At 42.7% G+C, this 18,263-nt stretch overlaps 1 protein-coding gene across 1 annotated transcript in view; it reads left to right on the top strand.

Moving 5' to 3' along the window:
• The window catches only part of LOC310713485 (desmoglein-1-like), a 34,855-nt gene extending 17,258 nt beyond the window's left edge, over positions 1 to 17,597 (top strand). The window contains exons 8-16 of the mRNA XM_083517679.1: positions 688 to 873; positions 1,870 to 2,153; positions 3,250 to 3,392; positions 5,756 to 5,977; positions 7,280 to 7,987; positions 9,687 to 9,838; positions 11,351 to 11,414; positions 12,595 to 12,806; positions 13,377 to 17,597. Of these exons, the coding sequence (XP_083373805.1) occupies positions 688 to 873; positions 1,870 to 2,153; positions 3,250 to 3,392; positions 5,756 to 5,977; positions 7,280 to 7,987; positions 9,687 to 9,838; positions 11,351 to 11,414; positions 12,595 to 12,806; positions 13,377 to 14,417 (3,012 nt within the window). The 3' untranslated portion in view covers positions 14,418 to 17,597. The remainder of the gene's footprint in view (positions 1 to 687; positions 874 to 1,869; positions 2,154 to 3,249; positions 3,393 to 5,755; positions 5,978 to 7,279; positions 7,988 to 9,686; positions 9,839 to 11,350; positions 11,415 to 12,594; positions 12,807 to 13,376) is intronic.
• The last annotated feature ends 666 nt before the right edge of the window (positions 17,598 to 18,263 follow it).

Genomic DNA, 18,263 nt, shown 5'->3' with positions numbered 1-18,263 from the left:
CTCAGTGTGCTTCAAAAGGTAAAAAAGGTAAGATAAAGGACTGGATTGTTAAGTCCAGTCAAAGGTGACCATGGGGTGTGGCACTCATCTCGCTTTTCAGGCTGAGGGAGCCGGCGTTTGTCCACAAACAGCTTAGTGGGTCATGTGGCCAGAATGACTAAACCTCTTCTGGTGCAATGGGACATTGTGACAGAAGCCAGAGTGCACAAACATGCCATTTACCTTCCCGCCACAGCAGTACCTATTGATCTACTTGCACTGGTACACCTTCAAACTGCAAGGTTGGCAGAAGCTAGAATAGAGCAATGGAAGCTTACCCCATTGCATGGATTCGAACTGCCGACCTTCTGATCAGCAAGCCCAAGAGGCTCAGTGGTTTAGACCACAGCACCACCTGTGTGTGTCCCACAGCTATCAGAGAGAACTTTGACCTTCTAAAAACACTTTTCTTCAGCTTGCTGTGGTTATCCCAGTCACCCATAGATTGTTGTGCACTATGCCATAAGTAAGCATGATACTCTTTCATTCCGTACAGCTAATTGTATCCATATGAGTGACAAATGATACATATCAGACCATTAGTGTTCGTAGCAAGTTTGAAATGAGTAGCAGCCATGTGCAAACTGCCTTTCGAGTTAGTGGGAAACCCATGCATGCATGTCAACAATTGTTTTCTTTCTTTTCTAGTACGCAATTACCATTGTAGAAAATACACTCAATCAAGAGGCTCTGAGAATACAAGTTTTTGATTTAGATCAAGAGTATACAGATAATTGGTTTGCAGAATTTTATTTTATCTCAGGAAATGAAAATGGCAACTTTGACATAGTCCTAGACAGAGCAACTAACGAGGGTATCCTGAGGGTTATAAAGGTATGAATTTTCCTATTTTCATTGAAAGTCAAATTCTGATCCTATAACTGTTTATTGAAAGTAGAAAATATCCACTCTTTTTCATATTGTCCAAGAAACACAGAGTGAGAGATAACTGTAGTCTCTCAATAAAATAAGCTCTAGAGCAGGGGGTGAGGAAACTGGGGCCTTCCTGATGTTGCTGGACTACAATTCCCATCATACCTGCCCATCAAACTGATGGGACATGTCCAACAACACATGCAGAGCCACAGGTTCCCCATCTCCAAACTTCAGCTTTGCTTCCCAATTGACTTGCTTTATATAGTGCCTTAATTCATCTCCGTGTTGTGTACACATCAAGTGTGCATGTTTGCAAAGGGGTATCTACACAATCAGCAGTCCTGCATGGGACATGGCTACATTACTTATCTGCAGACTTTCACACTCAGTGTATGGATGTAGAAGGTGTGGGGTCAGTGATATGCATGATTCTGGGGGTGATATCAGCGGTGCTCCCCAGATTTTCATGCTGCTCTTTTGCAGGTATGACAAAGAGCCAGGGCTAGAAATGCAGTTTTGCCACATGTGTCAGGTTCTTAATCAACCACACAGGACTGTGGACTGACAATGGCTTTTCATGTTTCCTGCATTTTTTGTGTCATCTGTCAACATCTGTGCTCTGTCTGAAGCACATCTGGGGAAACTTCCTGATTCATATGTAATCTATGGAATTTATTAAACAGATTTTAAAAAACAGAATGATCATAAGATCGTTTGACTGCTTTATTTGGATTTGACTTGTATGTGCTGGCTCTCCTTTCCGCTGCATTCAGCTTTTCTGGAAGAGTCTTGCTATGCAAGCAGCAAATGATTTTAATACAAGATACTTTCCAGCGAATGGCTTTCTAACAATAAAAATGCTATGTGTATGATCCATAAATGGATGTGCATAATACCTTGTGTAAAGGACCAGAGAACAGCATGCATTACACCCTGTTTCTTTCTTTGTTTTAGGAAATTAACTATGAAGAATTTTCAAGCATACCACTGAGTATTGGTGTGCGAAACATAGCTCCTTTCCATTCTTCAGTGGCTTCACAATATCAATATTCAGCGGCTTCTCAGGGTACCCCAATTACAGTACAAATAACCAATGTAATGGAAGGACCAGCATTTTATCCAACTTCAATAAAAGTGTCTGCACCTGAAAGCTTAACAACTAAAACTATACTTACCTATGACGTTGGAACATTCCAAGCTATCGACCAGGATACTGGGAAAATTGCCACTAACGTCCGGTAAGATAGCCTTTGTTTTCAGGATTCTTCTTTGTAGCTCACCCCAAGAATTCAGACTTATCAGAGAGTGTGTGTGTGTGTGTGTGTGTGTGTGTGTGTGTTTGTATTCAGTATAAGCAGGACTCCATCTTTGCACCCACACATAGACATGCATACACACAGAGAGAGAAAGCAAAAGCTCTTGTTTCCAAAAAGGATGGAGGGTGGGGGTCTGCTCTCGCCACCACTTTTAATTGTTTTCCGAGATATGGAGAGAAGGAAAAGGGAAAACTGGGATATTATGGGATCAAATCAGAAATCAGGATGGCTTCTGTGATTCTGGGACTGTCCCTGCAAAATTGGGACATTGGAGGGTCTGCGTTTAGTATACAATAGGTGACCTTCAAAGTTGATCTTTCTCTGCTCTTTAAACTGCATTTGTCAAAAATGAATTGTGGCTATTATATGGTTGATTTTTAAAGGAATGTATTTACAGTTCTGAATTTCAAATGTCAACGTTTTGAGGATACAGAGACTTCCAAGTGACTGTGGTATAAATAAATCCACTAATGGTACGCATCTATATTCTTGGTGGGGGAAACCTTGAGGCCTCTGGTGCTAATAATGCACATTATTAATCCTAAAATAGCAAATCACAGCGCAATAAAAATAGTGTTATCTTAGTATGAATATCAATGCAAGGCAGATGTTCTATTATGGCCCTTCCCAGACATGAGGAGTTCCTGTTGACATGGAAATTGGAGACTCATTATTCTTACCTACAGTGATTGTGCCTGCCTGCTATATAGCAGAAGTAGGAACTGCACAATTAGAGGTCTTCTAGGTTGAGTCCAACCCCTGCTCTGGACCCTGCAGGACACAGTTACAGCACCCATTACAGATGGCTGCTGAAGTACCTTCAGCAAAGTCTTGTCACCTCTGCTCATTCTGCATAATATGTGGAACCAAAACTCTAAGATACAACAAAAAGGTTTGCTCTCACATAACAGTATTTTCTCCTATTAAACTGAGCAAATAAAATCAGTCAGTTTGTACAAATGTAAGCACTGTTACATCTTAAAATGAAGCCCAATTCATTTCTGCTAATCAAAAACAGCTACGTCATGGGACGTGATCCAGCCGCCTGGTTTCGAGTCAACCCAACAACTGGCGTCATCTCTTTCAACAAAGTGATTGATCGGGAATCAATCTATGTAGTCAATGGGGTATACTCTGCAGAGCTGCTAGCTATTACTAGAGGTAAGAAAAGAGCTGGTTTTTTAAATATAATTTTCCTTGCTATTTACAGGAAGTCTGCAACAGCTTGAAGAAATGCAATTCTGCAAACTGAGATAGTTTTTCCAACTATCTCGTCGTCCATTTTGAGCTAGTGAAGAAAGTAGCCTTTGTGGGTTTCAAATAGCTAAATATACAAATATTCCCCCTTCAACAACTGCACCCAAATGTTGGTGTGGGTAGTTTCAAATCCACACATGAAACTGATTCCCCATAAATCACCTCTGAAGACTCCACACTTCTTGAGCTCCTCTTTGTGTAAACTCTCTTCTGCCTCAGCTTCTTCAGCTTCCAACAGTAGAAATTGAAAGCGCAAAATAAATGCATGCTGCTCAGTCATGCAACAGAATGTTTACAAAGATACCCATATTTTCAAATGAGTGGAGACACAAACTGCCGCTGAGGGACTTTTGAGACTTTAGAGCAGGCATAGGGAAACTTGGCCCTCCAGATGTTTTGAGACTACAATTCCCATCAACCCTGACCACTGGTCCTGTTAGCTAGAGATGGTGGGAGTTGTAGTCCCAAAACATCTGGAGGGCCAAGTTTGCCTATGCCTGCTTTAAAGAGATACAGGGCTCTACAAGATTTCTCCTACTGGCAGTTCAGTGTTGCTGTTCAGTGGTGTTGATCGTGATATCCAAGGATATCACGTTTAAACTATCCAAATTATAAGAGGCATGTAAACTACCATATGTGAACTAGTACTGATCATATAAGAAGCAGGGGCTGGATCAGACCAAAGACCCATCTATTCCAGCATGTTGTTCTCACAGTGGCTAACTAGATGCCTACTGGAATCCTGGAAGCACTCTCCTCATTTGTGGTTCTCAGCAAATGTTATTCAGAAGTATATTGCCCCTGACCCTGTTTAAAGAATTGAGGCTGGTGACTATTGATATATTTTGTGGAATCAAATTCTGTAATTCTGCTGTGTGAAGGATTACTTCCTTTTGTTACTGAATCTTCCATCATTCAGCTTCATTGGATGAGCTCAGGTCCTAGAATCCTAAGAGGCTCTAGAATGCTAAGAAAGAAAATGTCTCTCTATCCATTGCCTTCAAACCATGCATAATTTTATATACCTCCACCATGTCCTCTGCCCTTAACTTGCCATTTTTTAAAACTAAAAAGACCCAAATGTTGCAACCCTTCCACATCAAAGAGTAGTTCCAGCTCCAGTAATTGCAACCCTTCCACATCAGAGAGTAGTTCCAGATCATTTTGGGTGCCCTTTTCTTCACCTCTTCCAGCTTCAAAATATGATTTTCAAGAGAAAGTGACCAGTGTACAACACTTCAAGTGCAGTCCCACTGTGCAGCTGTATAGCAGTTTTATTTTCAGTTCCTTTGCTTATAATCCCACACATTGAATTCACCCTTTTCACAATTGCCACACACTACGTTGGCATTTTCATTGAATTATCCACTATTATCCCAAGGTCTCATTCCCGATCAGTCCCTGCCAGTTCAAACCCTTTTAGCACAAATGTCAATTAAGGAATTCTTGCCCTCAGTGTGCAGAACTTTGCCCTTACTTACATTGAATTGCATTTATCATTTTAATGCACATTTGCTCAGCTTAGAGAGCTCCTTTTGAGGCTCCTTGCAATCCATCTTTTTAATTTTATCATCCTAAACAATTTGGTGCCATCAATAAACCTGGCTACCTCATTGCTCAATCCTAACCCTAACTCCAAGTTCAAGTTTTTTAAAATCACTGTTCCCAATCCCTTGGGAGATACAGTTTATTATATCCCTCCATTGTGGGAGCTGCCTGTTTATTCCCACTCTCTTGCTAACCCATTTGTGACACAAAAATGTAGTTTTTTCTGAATCTGGAAATGTTCCTGCTTTCACAGATACACCATTACTGGGACTGCCTACATTTATTTTCACCAGTTTTCAAATGGACAAACTGCAGGGTAATGCAGAATCAATCTGCAATGAGATTTTAGTTTCAAAATGAAACCAGTTTCTCAAGAAGCACTTTTGAGGACCAAAAAGTATCCCATAAAACTAGATTGTGTGTGGACAATGTACTAAGTCTCCACTGATTCTAGAATAAAATGCTGTCTGCAGACAGCCTTCCTCCCCCCCCCCCCCCCGCCCCCACCACTTTTTATCCCATTATCAGCCATTGAGTATTTAACAGCTGTTTAACTTCAAACAATAAAATCAACCACTTGTTTACTTTTCTGATTTGTACAAATGTAGTTTTGCCATGCTGTTTGCTTACCAGGAGTATTTTTCTTCTGCAACATAGACTAGTAAGATGCACCTGATTCCACCCACCCACCATCTTCATATAGATGTCTTTTATTACAGACAGTCCTTTCACAACAGCTACTGGTACCATTGTGCTTACTATTGATGATGTCAATGACAACTGCCCTACTGTAACAGATGAAATCAGAAGAGTATGTGTGGACAATCCAACAGCGGTAATCACAGCTCACGATCTAGATGGCCATCCATATGGTCCACCTTTTAAATTTACAATAGTGGCACAGTCTCCAGGAAGTTCGTGGAACATCAGAATAGTGAATGGTGAGTACATTTATATGTAGAGATCACCTTGCCAGTCAATGCTTGCCTGACTTTCTAAGCTGGTTTACCTTCCAACACCTCCCTCCTATCCCTGCACCAACCATTTCTTTGTATGGTAAGTTTGTAAGAATCGGTGTGCTTTCTGGTCACTCTCAACTTGGGCATGTGGGAATCCTACACAACAGTTTGAGCAGGCATCTCCAGATGTTTTGGACTACAATTCCCATCATCCCTGACCACTGGTCCTGTTACCTAGGGATCATGGGAGTTGTAGGCCAAAACACCTGGAGGGTTGCAGGTTGGGGATGCCTGAGTTTGAGCATCTGGGCCACAGGAAGGGAGAAACATCTATTGAGTTTGTAGCAAACAAAGACATTCAGACAAAGGCATGGTGCAACTGTGTAATGTTATGTAATTCAGCTTCAATATAATGCAAATGTCTTGCAGTATCTGTAATCAATTAAAGCATCCCTGAGAGTGAGCCTTCTTCAACCTCATGTCCTCAAGGTTTTGGAACTGCATTTCCCATCATCCCTTACTGTTGGCCACGCTGGCTGAGACTCATGGAAGTTGTAGTCCAAAACATCTAGAGGGCAGGTGTGTGAAGGCTGGGGAAGGCTGCTGAAAGCATTTGCTAGAGGAATGTTCTCCAAGCATGACCATCAAATAACCCTCTCCTGCTCTCTGGCTTCTCTGTGATCAACATGAATGTAGCTGTTGGGTACCTGCCCCCATTCACTTTTATCAGTTGGTGGCCAATTCTTACAAGACATTGCTAATTAACTTCATCAGCCCAGGGAATGGGAGGGTAAGCAAAGAGAGAAGTCAGTGGCATAGCTGCACTGTGCTGCAGGAAAGAAACTCAAATGTGCTTTCTGAATGCACCCAGATGGGTTCTGAGGTTTGTATCCTACATCGCACAAGCTTAGGCTCCCATCAGCACATGGATTTCTGCTTGCTCATCAGGACTTCCCCCTTCTTCTTACCCCCACATGCTCCCTGTGCCCTCCCCAGCTTTGCTCCTGAGGGTTGACAGAACTCCTAGAACAGATTTAGTGAACATCCATGGGAAGGAGAGGGTGAGGAAATCCCATTGTGCAAGAGGAAATCCTAACGCTGACAGCACACTCACTCAGCACTATGTTGGAGGTGACCCTGAGAGATTAATGTAGTCTAGGCTGCCCTCATAAGGACTGCTAACTTTATTTAGGAACATGAACTTGACCCTGAGCAGAGATTCCAAAGCAGAATTCTTAATCTAAATTATTATTTTTGTTTCTTCCCTCTCCCTGCCCCAAACAGATACCTCAGCAGCACTGTTCTCCCAGGATATAGAATTTGTCATTCATGAGGTCCAAGTCAGAGTGTTCGACAACAGTGGCAGAAGCTGTGATAGGCCACTGGTTATTCCTTTGCAAGCCTGTCATTGTGACCGCAATGGGAACTGTGTCAAGTCTGCCACTCGAAGAATCACTGTTACTATTATTGGTGGTGGTGCTGGTGGAGGTGGTGGTGCTGGTGGTGCTGGTGCTGGTGGAGGAGGAGGAGGAGGAGGAGGAGCAGGAGGAGGAGGAATGGCAGGAGGTGGAACAGGCGTTATTGGTGGAGGTGGCCAGGGAGGAGTCATTGGGGGAGGAACTAGTGGAGGAGGAACCAGCGGAGGAGGAACTGGCTGGGGAGGAAGCACAGGGGGAGGAGCTGGCGGAGGAGGAGCTGGCGGAGGAGGAACTGGTGGAGGAGGAACTGGGGGAGAAGGAACTGGAGGAGGAACCGGTGAGGGAGGAGGCACCTGGGGAGGAACAGGAGGAGGAAGAGATGACGGAACAGGAGGAACTGGTGGTGGCGCTGGTGGTGTTATTGATTATGGTGACGGTGGCACAGGTGGCTATGGTGGTTATGGTGGCTATGGTGGTTATGATGGTTATGGTTGGGGCAGACAAGGAGGCGCAGAAACTACACTTAGTGCTACAGCCATTGGCCTGATGTTCCTCGGAGGACTAATATTTGTGTGTAAGTATTCTACTGAAACTAAATTAACTATTTCTGTTTTGTTTGTTTGTTCTTTGGAATTCTGTGTGTTTTTTAAAAGGGAACTAGACTGCTGATCTTTCTTATTTAATATTTTGCTATAACATTATTGCATTAATGAAAGCTGCTCTGTGCACCTTCCCATGAAATGAGGATTTTTGACAAGAGGAGAGTTGAAGATTTTAGAGTCCCATTAACTAATTGTTTATGTTCACACACTTTAAAATCACAACCTAGCCTTGAAGGAAGTATCAAGTGCTGCATTTAACACAGAAATTTGTGCTACCATAGCTTAATGCACAAGGCTAAGCAGAGGGACGCGGGTGGCACTGTGGGTTAAACCACAGAGCCTAGGGCTTGCCTATCAGAAGGTTGGCGGTTCGAATCCCTGCATCGGGGTGAGCTCCCGTTGCTTGGACCCTGCTCCTGCCAAGCTAGCAGTTTGAAAGCATGAAGTGAAAGTAGATAAATAGGTACCACTCCAGTGGGAAGGTAAACAGCGTTTCCGTGTGCTGCTCTGGTTTGCCAGAAGCGGCTTAGTCATGTTGGCCACATAACCCGGAAGCTGTACGCTGGCTCCCTCGGCCAATAAAGCGAGATGAGTGCCACAACCCCAGAGTCGTCCGTGACTGGACCTAATGGTCAGGGGTCCCTTTACCTTTAAGCAGAATCAATGGCCAAATAGCTGTCTTACTTGTTTCCAAAAAGCCTTAAGATGCCTCATCAACAGATAGTTCTGGGTGCAGCAATGAAAATATAGGAAGTAGCCTTGTGCTGATTCAGACCAGTGCTCCATCTAGCTTGGTATTGTCTCTACACTGACTGATAGTAGCATTTCTGGGGTTTTAGGCAGCAGTTTTCCCCAGCCCTGCCTGGAGATTGATTGGGGATTGGGAATCTTGGGGATTGAACCTGGGACCTTCTGCATGCAAAGTAGATGCTTTACCACTCAGCTATGGCTCTTCCCAACTGCACCTGCAAAGCAGATCCAGAGATGCATCAGTTGCCATAGGAGTGCTGCTCATGTAGCTGCCAGGGCAGCTGCTGTATCAGCAATGGGAATGGTGTTAAACTGGATCCCAGCACCAGTGGGCTGACTGGTCTGCTTGAATCAGAGTTATATCCTGGCACCTAATGCTGTCTCAGCCATGCCTGTTCGTGTAAAGGATAAATAGAAATAATGTGTTGTTCGTAATGCTCACCACTGAAACATAAAAGTGGTTAAACAAATAGATTAAGAAATATAGATGATAAGAGAAAATAATTTAGAACAGTAAGAAAACACAATTAAAAGGACAGTAAATAGGAAACCATGGAAAGAGTGGAAGGGAAGTAAAAGTAAAGATATATAGTAATTTGGATGAATATAGATAAGTTATTATTATTGTAATTCGTGTTTTATAGATATGCTGTTATTTTTCTTATTATTTTGTGCATGACTGTAACATAGTATGTGTTGTCGACAAGAAATAATAGAAAAGTAAATAAGAAAAAAGAAAGAAAGAAAGAAACATAAAAGTGGTTAGAAATCAAAGGATTCTTGGTTCTGTCTAATTTAAAATTCCTCTTGGGTCTCAGAACTTATCATTCCTTGCAAATTAAGTTGCGTATTTATATTTGGAGACAAATATATGCCATAATGCTTAAAAACGGCATCAATTTCTTTTACCTCTTCTATTAGTGGTTCCAATTCTGATGTCACAGAGTGACTGTTGTGGCTATTGTGGATCTGGTCCTACTGGTGGCGTTGGGGCTGGATTTGAGCCTGTGCCTGAATGTTCAGAAGGAGCTATTCATTCATGGGGAATTGAAGGAGCACAGCCTGAAGACCGGGTTGGTTCATAACTTTGCAGAAAGCTTTACAGGATCTATCCCATTATCAATATGAAGCCTCTAACACAATGATGGACCTGTCAGACTTCCTAGCACAGCCATTATTGTCTGTCCCATCTATTCCATTTCAACATTTGTATTCCACTCTTCAGTGTTTTCACTCAGAGCCGACTCCCAAGTAATATAAAAGCAACCAAAATAAGCATAGCAAAACAACATATTACTTGGTTGACTATTTTCCTCCATATTGATCTGCCCAACTGCTAGGATCAGCTGAGGCAAGTCTCCCAGGCAGAAGCAGCTCACCAGGTGGGGTGGAACTGCTGTGCTAGCTTCCTGACAGGTGGGCCACTGTTGTTTACTGGGAGGGAGGAGCAAGGCAGCAGGGAGGTTGGTGCAGCATCACCATCATCATCACCATCATTAAAATTTCTATACCGTCCTTCATCTGAAGATCACAGGGTGGTTTACAATATAAAAACACAAAAATACATACCATAATAACAAGCAAAAATAATTCTCCCCCCATCCACCCCCAGTTTAAAAGGCCATAGATTTTTTAATTAGCCAAATGTCTCAGAGGAGTGTTTTTATCTAGCACCTAGAGATATGTAACCAAAGCCCAGGTGAACTTCCCTGGGGAAAGCATTCCACTAAGAGGGAGTGACCACAGAAAAAGCCCGTTCTCACGTTGCAGCCCTCCAGACCTCTCACAGAGGAGGCACACTAAGAAGGGCCTCAGATGGTGATCACAGGGTCCAGCTCACTTCATATGGGGAGAGGCAGTTTTTGAGGTAGCGTGGTCCTGAGCTTTTTAAGGCTTTATAAGTCAAAAGCAGCACTTTGAATTGGGCCCAGAAACTCATTGCCAGCTGGTGCAGTTGAGCCAGGATTGGCATTATATGCTCAAGCCGTCTTGCCCCAGTGAGCAACCTGGCCTCCGAATTCTGCACCAGCTGATGTTTCCAAACTGTCTTCAGAGGCATCCCTATGTATAACATGCTGCAGTATTCTAAGCTGGAGGTTAAGAGAGCATAGACAACTAATGTTAGGCTATCCTTGTCTAGGCAGGGGTGCAGCTGAAGCAGATGGAAGGTACTCTGTGCCACCAAGGCCACCTGAGCCACAAGTGACAGCGGCAGATCCAGAAGTACTCCAAAGTTGCATACCCACTCCTTCAGAAGTGTAATCCCATCACTTACCTGACCTCCTGGTAGGTGGGTTGCTGCTGCGGAGGGGGAGGGGCCAGGCAGCAGTGTCAGCCTTATGCAAATTGGCTCCCCCTCCACTGCCTTGTCCCACCTTCACTCCCTGTGAACAGCAGCAGCTCTGCTGCCGGGAGGTTAGGTAAATGCTCCCACTCCAACCCAACATCTGCTTCTAATGCCTGTGTAGTTTCCCATTATGCTTGTGGTCCTCTGAATCAAGCCAAAAACCTTGTATTTACATCTCTTTTAAAAAATCAATATTTAAACTAGCTTTTTAAAATTTATTTTTACTCACTTCTTTTAGGATGTTTCAAATATTTGTGGGCAAGTGGCAAATACAGGCATGGGCGACTATGGTGACTCCTCAGGTAAGGCTAAACAGACATTGTAAGTTCGGTAAATAATACTTTTCATATATATTCCTTCCAGTGGATATATGGAAGGATAATACAAAAGGCTTGGAGACACAGGGCAGCTTCAGAAGCATAACCCAGCTCCACAGCCTGTGTTCACCTACTATAGTTTAGATCTGGGTTTCCCAGACTTGGGTCTCCAGCTGTTTTTGTAGCCCGAAAACAGCTGGAGACCCAAGTTTGGGAAACCTTGGTTTAGATCTTGTTAGCACCTCCAACGTTAACTGAAGTCCATACCATTGAAATCCAGAGCCGTGTGGCTTTCACAGAAGAAGTAGAAGAAGAAGAGAGGAGGGGGAGGGGGGAGGAAACACCTATACAGTGGTACCTTGGTTTACGAACTTAATCCGTTCTGGAAGTCCATTCTTAAACCAAAACCATTCTTAAACTGAGGTGCGCTTTCCCTAATGAGGCCTCCCACCGCCAGTGCCCTTCTACCGCTTCCATTCGTAGACCAGGGTAAAGTTCGCTAACCAAAACACCTACTTCCGGTTTGCGGAGTTCATATACCAAAGAGTTCATTAACTGGGCTGTTCGTAAACCGAGGTACCACTGTATATGAGCACTAGTAGCAGTTGGCCTATTAGGATGCACTGCTCCAACAACTTCAATGTGCCCTCAACCAGCCCCACTCTGCCGGCTTTCTTGATGGTGGCACTGGCTGTCAGCTTCCTCCTCTTCAGTCTCAAGATTGCCCTTGTAGAACTCAGAAACAAAGAGGATGGGTGCAAGATTAGAATTAGCTGGCTCAGTCTGTCATTACCTCTAGCACTACCTACTGTATTTTTCCATGTATAAGACTAGGTTTTTTTCCTTAAAAATAATGTCAAAAATTAGGGGGCATCTTATACACGGATACATCTTCCCCCATTTTCTTAAATCTGAGTCCCCCAAAATAGGGGGCATCTTATACATGGGGGTGTCTTATAGATGGAAAAATACAGTACCTTTTGCCTAACCAGACCCAAGGGACACCAGACACTACTGCTTGCCCATATTAATGGGGTTTAAAGTGGTTTGAATTCATCTCCGCATTGGCTACTAGGCCAGGATGTTTGGGGGCTACATAAATTACCACTGTTCCTCCGAAAGCATCATGCAAAACTAATATGGGGTTGTTGTTTCTAATTTTCAGATATCTATGCAACTAAGTATAAAGGTGGAGTGAGTACAGGAGTTGAAGAAACAATCGGACTCGGAGCAGTTAAAGGCTATGGAACGAATGTTGATTATGGAACTACTACAGGCTATGGAACAACAGGAAGAAAAGAAGCATATGGAGGGACCATAAAAGAATACAGAGAGAGTGGTGTGAATATGGCTTTCTTGGACAGCTATTTTTCGGAGGTAACCCATGTTCATCTCTTTCAACGCAGGCAGTTTACTAAATGTGCCAGTTTGGGACAAGTCCTTACCATGGTTGTATGCAACTGTCCTTGCCAGTATATGTAGGGCAAATTTCAGTCCCAGGTAAACAGGACTATATTCAGGGTCAGAGAAGTCCAAACTGCTTTTATCCAAGTTGCTGAATGCAGTTGCTTTAGCAAATTGGAGGGGTGGTAGGGAAAGGTGGTGACTTTAGGATGCTTTGCACCAAGTGTATTTCTGGGTGCAGAGAAGTTATACTTGCTGGTTGTATCTGACCACATCTGCCCCTGCCACATCATTTCCTAGGCACATCAATTTCTCCTTCTGCCCTCAACATAAACTCTGCATGCCTGACCTTTGGCTAACAGCAGAAGGAATTTATCTGAACAAATCTAATCACTCCAATTGCACATTTTTAAACCACTGATATTCTGTCTGGTGCTCAATAGCAGTGCATTGCATCTCTTACTAATACATTTATTTTCTTCTCCATGTTGATCACAAGAAAGCAAGGACTTCAATTCTGTCTTCCCCTTTCTTCATTTTTAGAAAGCGTTTGCCTATGCTGACGAAGACGAAGGCAGACCTGCAAATGACTGTCTCCTGATATATGATCATGAGGGGATAGGCTCTCCTGTTGGTTCCATTGGCTGTTGCAGTTTTATTGGTGATGATCTGGATGACACCTATCTAGATACACTGGGACCTAAGTTTAAGACCTTGGCAGAAATCTGCCTGGGTGTGCAAATTGAGCCATTCCCAGATACTGACTCAAATTGGCCATCTTTGCCCAATCCTGATCTCGATATAAGCCTGCCACCGCCTGGAACTACCATCGTTGTTAATACATCTTCAACTATGACTCCACCTCCTCCTGTTGGCAGCACGACGGTTGTTACTGAAAATACCTACACAACTACTTCTGCTGTACAGCCTCCAAGGCCTGATCCTATGCTCCAAGGCAATGTAGTGGTGACTGAGACGTATACAACGGGGCCAACAATGAAACCTCCTACAATGAATGTCGATCCTCTGTGTGGATCAAATGTTGTGGTAACAGAAAGGGTGCTTGCTCCTGGCGCGGTCACTGATTTGCATGGCATGATAGATATTCCAGAGCTACCAGATGGGTCCAATGTGGTGGTCACAGAAAGGGTGATTGCTCCAAATGCAAGGATGCCCCCTTCCATGAGTATTCCTGACCTGTCTGAGGGGTCAAATGTAGTGGTGACGGAAAGAGTGATTCGACCTGTTGGAGGCATGCAGGGCAATTTGAGCATTCCTTCTGAGTTATCAGGTGGACGCAATGTGGTTGTTACTGAAAGAGTAGTGTCAGGGGCAGGAATGAGTGGAGGCATTGGTGGCATGAGTAGCATCCCTTCTGAGTTATCAGGTGGACGCAATGTGGTTGTTACTGAAAGAGTAGTGTCAGGGGCAGGAATGAGTGGCGGCGTTGGCAGCATGAGTGGCATCACAGGTCAAATGCTGAGTCCCGATAATCTCTTTAGCCAAACAATAGGATCCGCTTCTCCTGGTACGAGTCGAAAGCGAGTGACAAAATACAGCACTATTCAGTATTCGAATCAATAAAGCCTCTTGCAATTACATATTGCTGCAAAACTCCCTTTTTTTTAAGAGAGAGATTTGCCACTGAACAATGTTACTATTTATACATAGCAAATCACATGGGGGGGGAAGAGACTTGCCTGAAAACTTCTTAAAGCTATGCAGACCAAAAAGGAAATGCAGAATCACTGCCAATATAGGACCACTCTAGCACCCTGCCCGCCCCCCATCCACAAATGGCAGTGAATATAATGCAGGAGCCAATGGCACAGACTTTTAATACATCATTGGTGTTGGAGAGCATTGTGGGTCCATCATGGTGCCTTCTTAATGTCATTTGCTAAAAACACCCTGTGTTTGCTCGCCACATTATTCAATTGTTTTTACCAGCCTGGAAAGGAAATGGAATTGTGCTCAAGGTGACTTTTAGGAACAGCTCCCTTAGGAACACTGGCCGGACTGTTTCACTCAGTTTTGGAACTGCTTGGTGTATTTCATAGTGCTTGCATAGAATCTCTTCCAAGTAGTAACTTCAGATGTAATGCACAGTTCAATTCTCTAGCTGGCAAACATGAAGGCGCTAGGTAACAAAGTGAGGGAAAGAGGAAAGAAACAAAATACATCAACTTTTGTATGACAGACTGAAATCCTGTGTGATATCACAGTCAGAATGGCAGGCTCTTATGAGCTCTTTTAAGGACAACACACAGCCCTGGCAGCAGAGGATTCCAGGTTGTATCTGGTTTAAGCAAAATTATTACAGGTCATTGGAATATTGATGAATGATGCATGTTTAAGACCCCATTGAATGCCATCAGTTCTCAGAACATATCAGGCACTCTTTATGACTTTGTATATGATGAATACAAACTCTTCCTGGCCAGCTACAGGAACCGCTCTGGTCATGAAACAATTACCTTTCTGACAGTATACATTACCATCCCTCTACTTAGTTTCCTATAGAGCTTAAACTGCATGGCATACTGGCAGGAGGAACAACATACTTGGGGAAAAATGATAACAAGCCAAGAGCACAGGTACGACTAAGCGAGCCTGTTGTACCATATCTCGAAAGCAAATTTGATTATTGAATGGTTTCTCTCTGAAGAAACTTGCTCTGATAAATCTGTATTTCGACAAAAGCTTAACATCTCCGGCTAAATATTTGCTATTACCTTTTTCCAAGCTGCTGCAAAACCCTAAAACTGAAATCCTATGCCTGCCATGGAGTAAGTCCCCACACTGAACCATGGATTACTTGTGGAACAAGCATAAGATTGCACTGCTACCCAAATCTTTTCTATGTTGTTTATTGCTTTCATGGAAGCTTAAATGCACACAAAGCTGAGTCAATAAAATACTGAAAATATAGACTATATTGGCCAGGATCCAAAGAGCTTCTTCAGGAATACCAAAGGGAACCTGCTTGCATGCACCCAGAAGAATATTGGGCTTTTCTTTCTTTCGTCATCATATCCCTATGCTTTATCACAAACTAACACTTTATATATGATCATGAAGGTAAAGGCACATCTGTTGGTTCGACTGACAGTTACATGTTTATTGGAGATATGGCATAGGGTGCTTCACTGGGCATGCAAAGGCCCTAGAAAAGTTCTTTGGGTTCTGGCTCACATGCTTAGTTATTTACCATATGTAAGTCGAAAGTAACTGCAGCATCGACAACATGCTCTGTAATGTAAATATATTTGTTCTTTTCAATGATTGTTCCCCCCCCCCTTCAGATTATAATACTCTGTTCTCTTTACCTTGGAAGTGCCTTGATTATATTTGGTAGACATCTAAAGAAATTTAAGGACCTTGGTTTTTATGGCTGCTTAAAGGTGCTCCCAGTGTTTCGTTTCCTTCTGTTTTATAAATGTGTGTAGTGGAACAGCCAGAAAATGAAAAGTTTCCAATTAGCAATAATGATGCCTTGGATTAACCTCATTAACTACCATACGACCACTGTCATGTCAATACAGGATCCATTTCTAATGAAGCTCCTGCAACATTATTTGGTCCTTATATTTGACTTTCCTTGTGTTACAAAGCCATTCCACTTCAACCATTTACTGGCTACTTCTCAACACAGGTTTTTAAAACATCAGAAACAGAACTTAGTTTCTCTTTGTATTTCTTTGGATCTATTCAGTTTCAGTAGCTTTCAGCACTTACAAGGGCAAATGTTCACTATAAATTTTAGACCAGTTTAACTATTATGGTTTCACCCAAAGAATCCTGGGAATTATAGCTGAGTAGGTGGCCTGAGAATTCACTATTAGAGCTCTAGGGCACAAAACTACTGATTCAATAATTCCTTGTAGGAGCAAATATATGGTCATTCTGAGTGCAGTTATGCCCACAGTCAGAGACAGTCACCATTTTGGCATATTTCAATTGTACAAGATAGTTCCATTCTGTCCGAATAATTATGTTGTATTTGAAATATTTAGTTGGCTATTAATTTTGATTTGGTTATGGTTACTTATAAATGTAAATAACCATTGCTGCTGAGCAGTCTTCATTCAACCCACAATTGTACACATGAGGAAGCCCCGAAGAAGCTAAACTTCAAGGCAAATCTTTCTCTTTTGTGTGTTAACAACAAGGACTGCCAGTAACAAATAAGCTTCTCTAAAGTAAGAAACATGCACTCATTTGATAATAGACATCAGCACATAGGTGTTTTTATTTTTAAAAACGTACTTCCTTACACAATATATTTTAAGCTGGTCTAAAATATTAGTACCCTAGAATTGCATGGCTGTAATTAGCACAGTCACTTTTCACTCTTCTCTTCATGTTTATTGAAACTACTGTCTGGGAATAAAAATAATCCTAATACAAAACCTTTTTTTAATGAAAGAAGGGTTTGTTGGTTTGTTTTTGTATGTCTATAGTACGATGCACTGATACGCCTTAGAAATGAACTGTTTAATACTTAGCAAACATAGGCTTTAACACTTGCTTTTTCACTTATCAACTAGCAATAACATTGCCCTTCAAGTACCTAAAGCACTTGTTAGTAATAACCCCTATTGCTGTTTTCTGCTGTGATCGGGTTTTGTTTTGTGTTTTTTTTAAATAATTGCTTTGTTTGTGAATAAACTACTGAAGCTCTGTGGTTACAATAAACTGGCAAACAAGCTTATATTTGAAGATGTAAAATAATATTCGGTTTAATAAAAACTTCTGGCCAAACTTGTTTGATTTCTTTACTGATGGAAGTGATTTGTAGTCTGCAACCCTGTAGGGCTGCAACCCTAATGTTTTTTAAACATTGTTTTAAGCAATTTTTTTTAAACATTGGACCTTGGGCCACTTGCAGGTGGGCCACAGTACCATATTCTCACTTGCCTGCCCTGCCCCATATATGTATGTCATACATCTTTGGTCAGGCCAATGCCAGCACCAATAGCTCCTTAAAGGTAAAGGGACCCCTGACCATTAGGTCCAGTTGTGATCGACTCTGGGGTTGCAGCGCTCATCTCGCTTTACTGGCTGAGGAAGCCAGCATACAGCTTCCGGGTCATGTGGCCAGCATGACTAAGCTGCTTCTGGCAAACCAGAGTAGCGCACGGAAATGCCGTTTACCTTCCCACCGGAGCGGTACCTATTTATCTACTTGCACTTTGACGTGCTTTCGAACTGCTAGGTGTGCAGGAGCTGGGACCAAGCAATGGGAGCTCACCCCGTTGCGGGGATTCAAGCCACCAACCTTCTGATCAGCAAGTCCTAGGCTCTGTGGTGTAACCCACAGCGCCACCCACGCTCCTTGGGTGAAGAGTAAAAATGGCTGGAAGACGAAAGAATGGGGTGGGAAAGGTATTCATACTCTAAGGGGAAAGGCTGTTGAAGGAAATTACA

This window comes from Podarcis liolepis (assembly GCF_965112155.1).
Source record: "Podarcis liolepis genome assembly, chromosome: 8".
Classification (NCBI taxonomy): Eukaryota; Metazoa; Chordata; class Lepidosauria; order Squamata; family Lacertidae; genus Podarcis; species Podarcis liolepis.
This window is presented reverse-complemented; position numbering and strand designations above follow the sequence as displayed.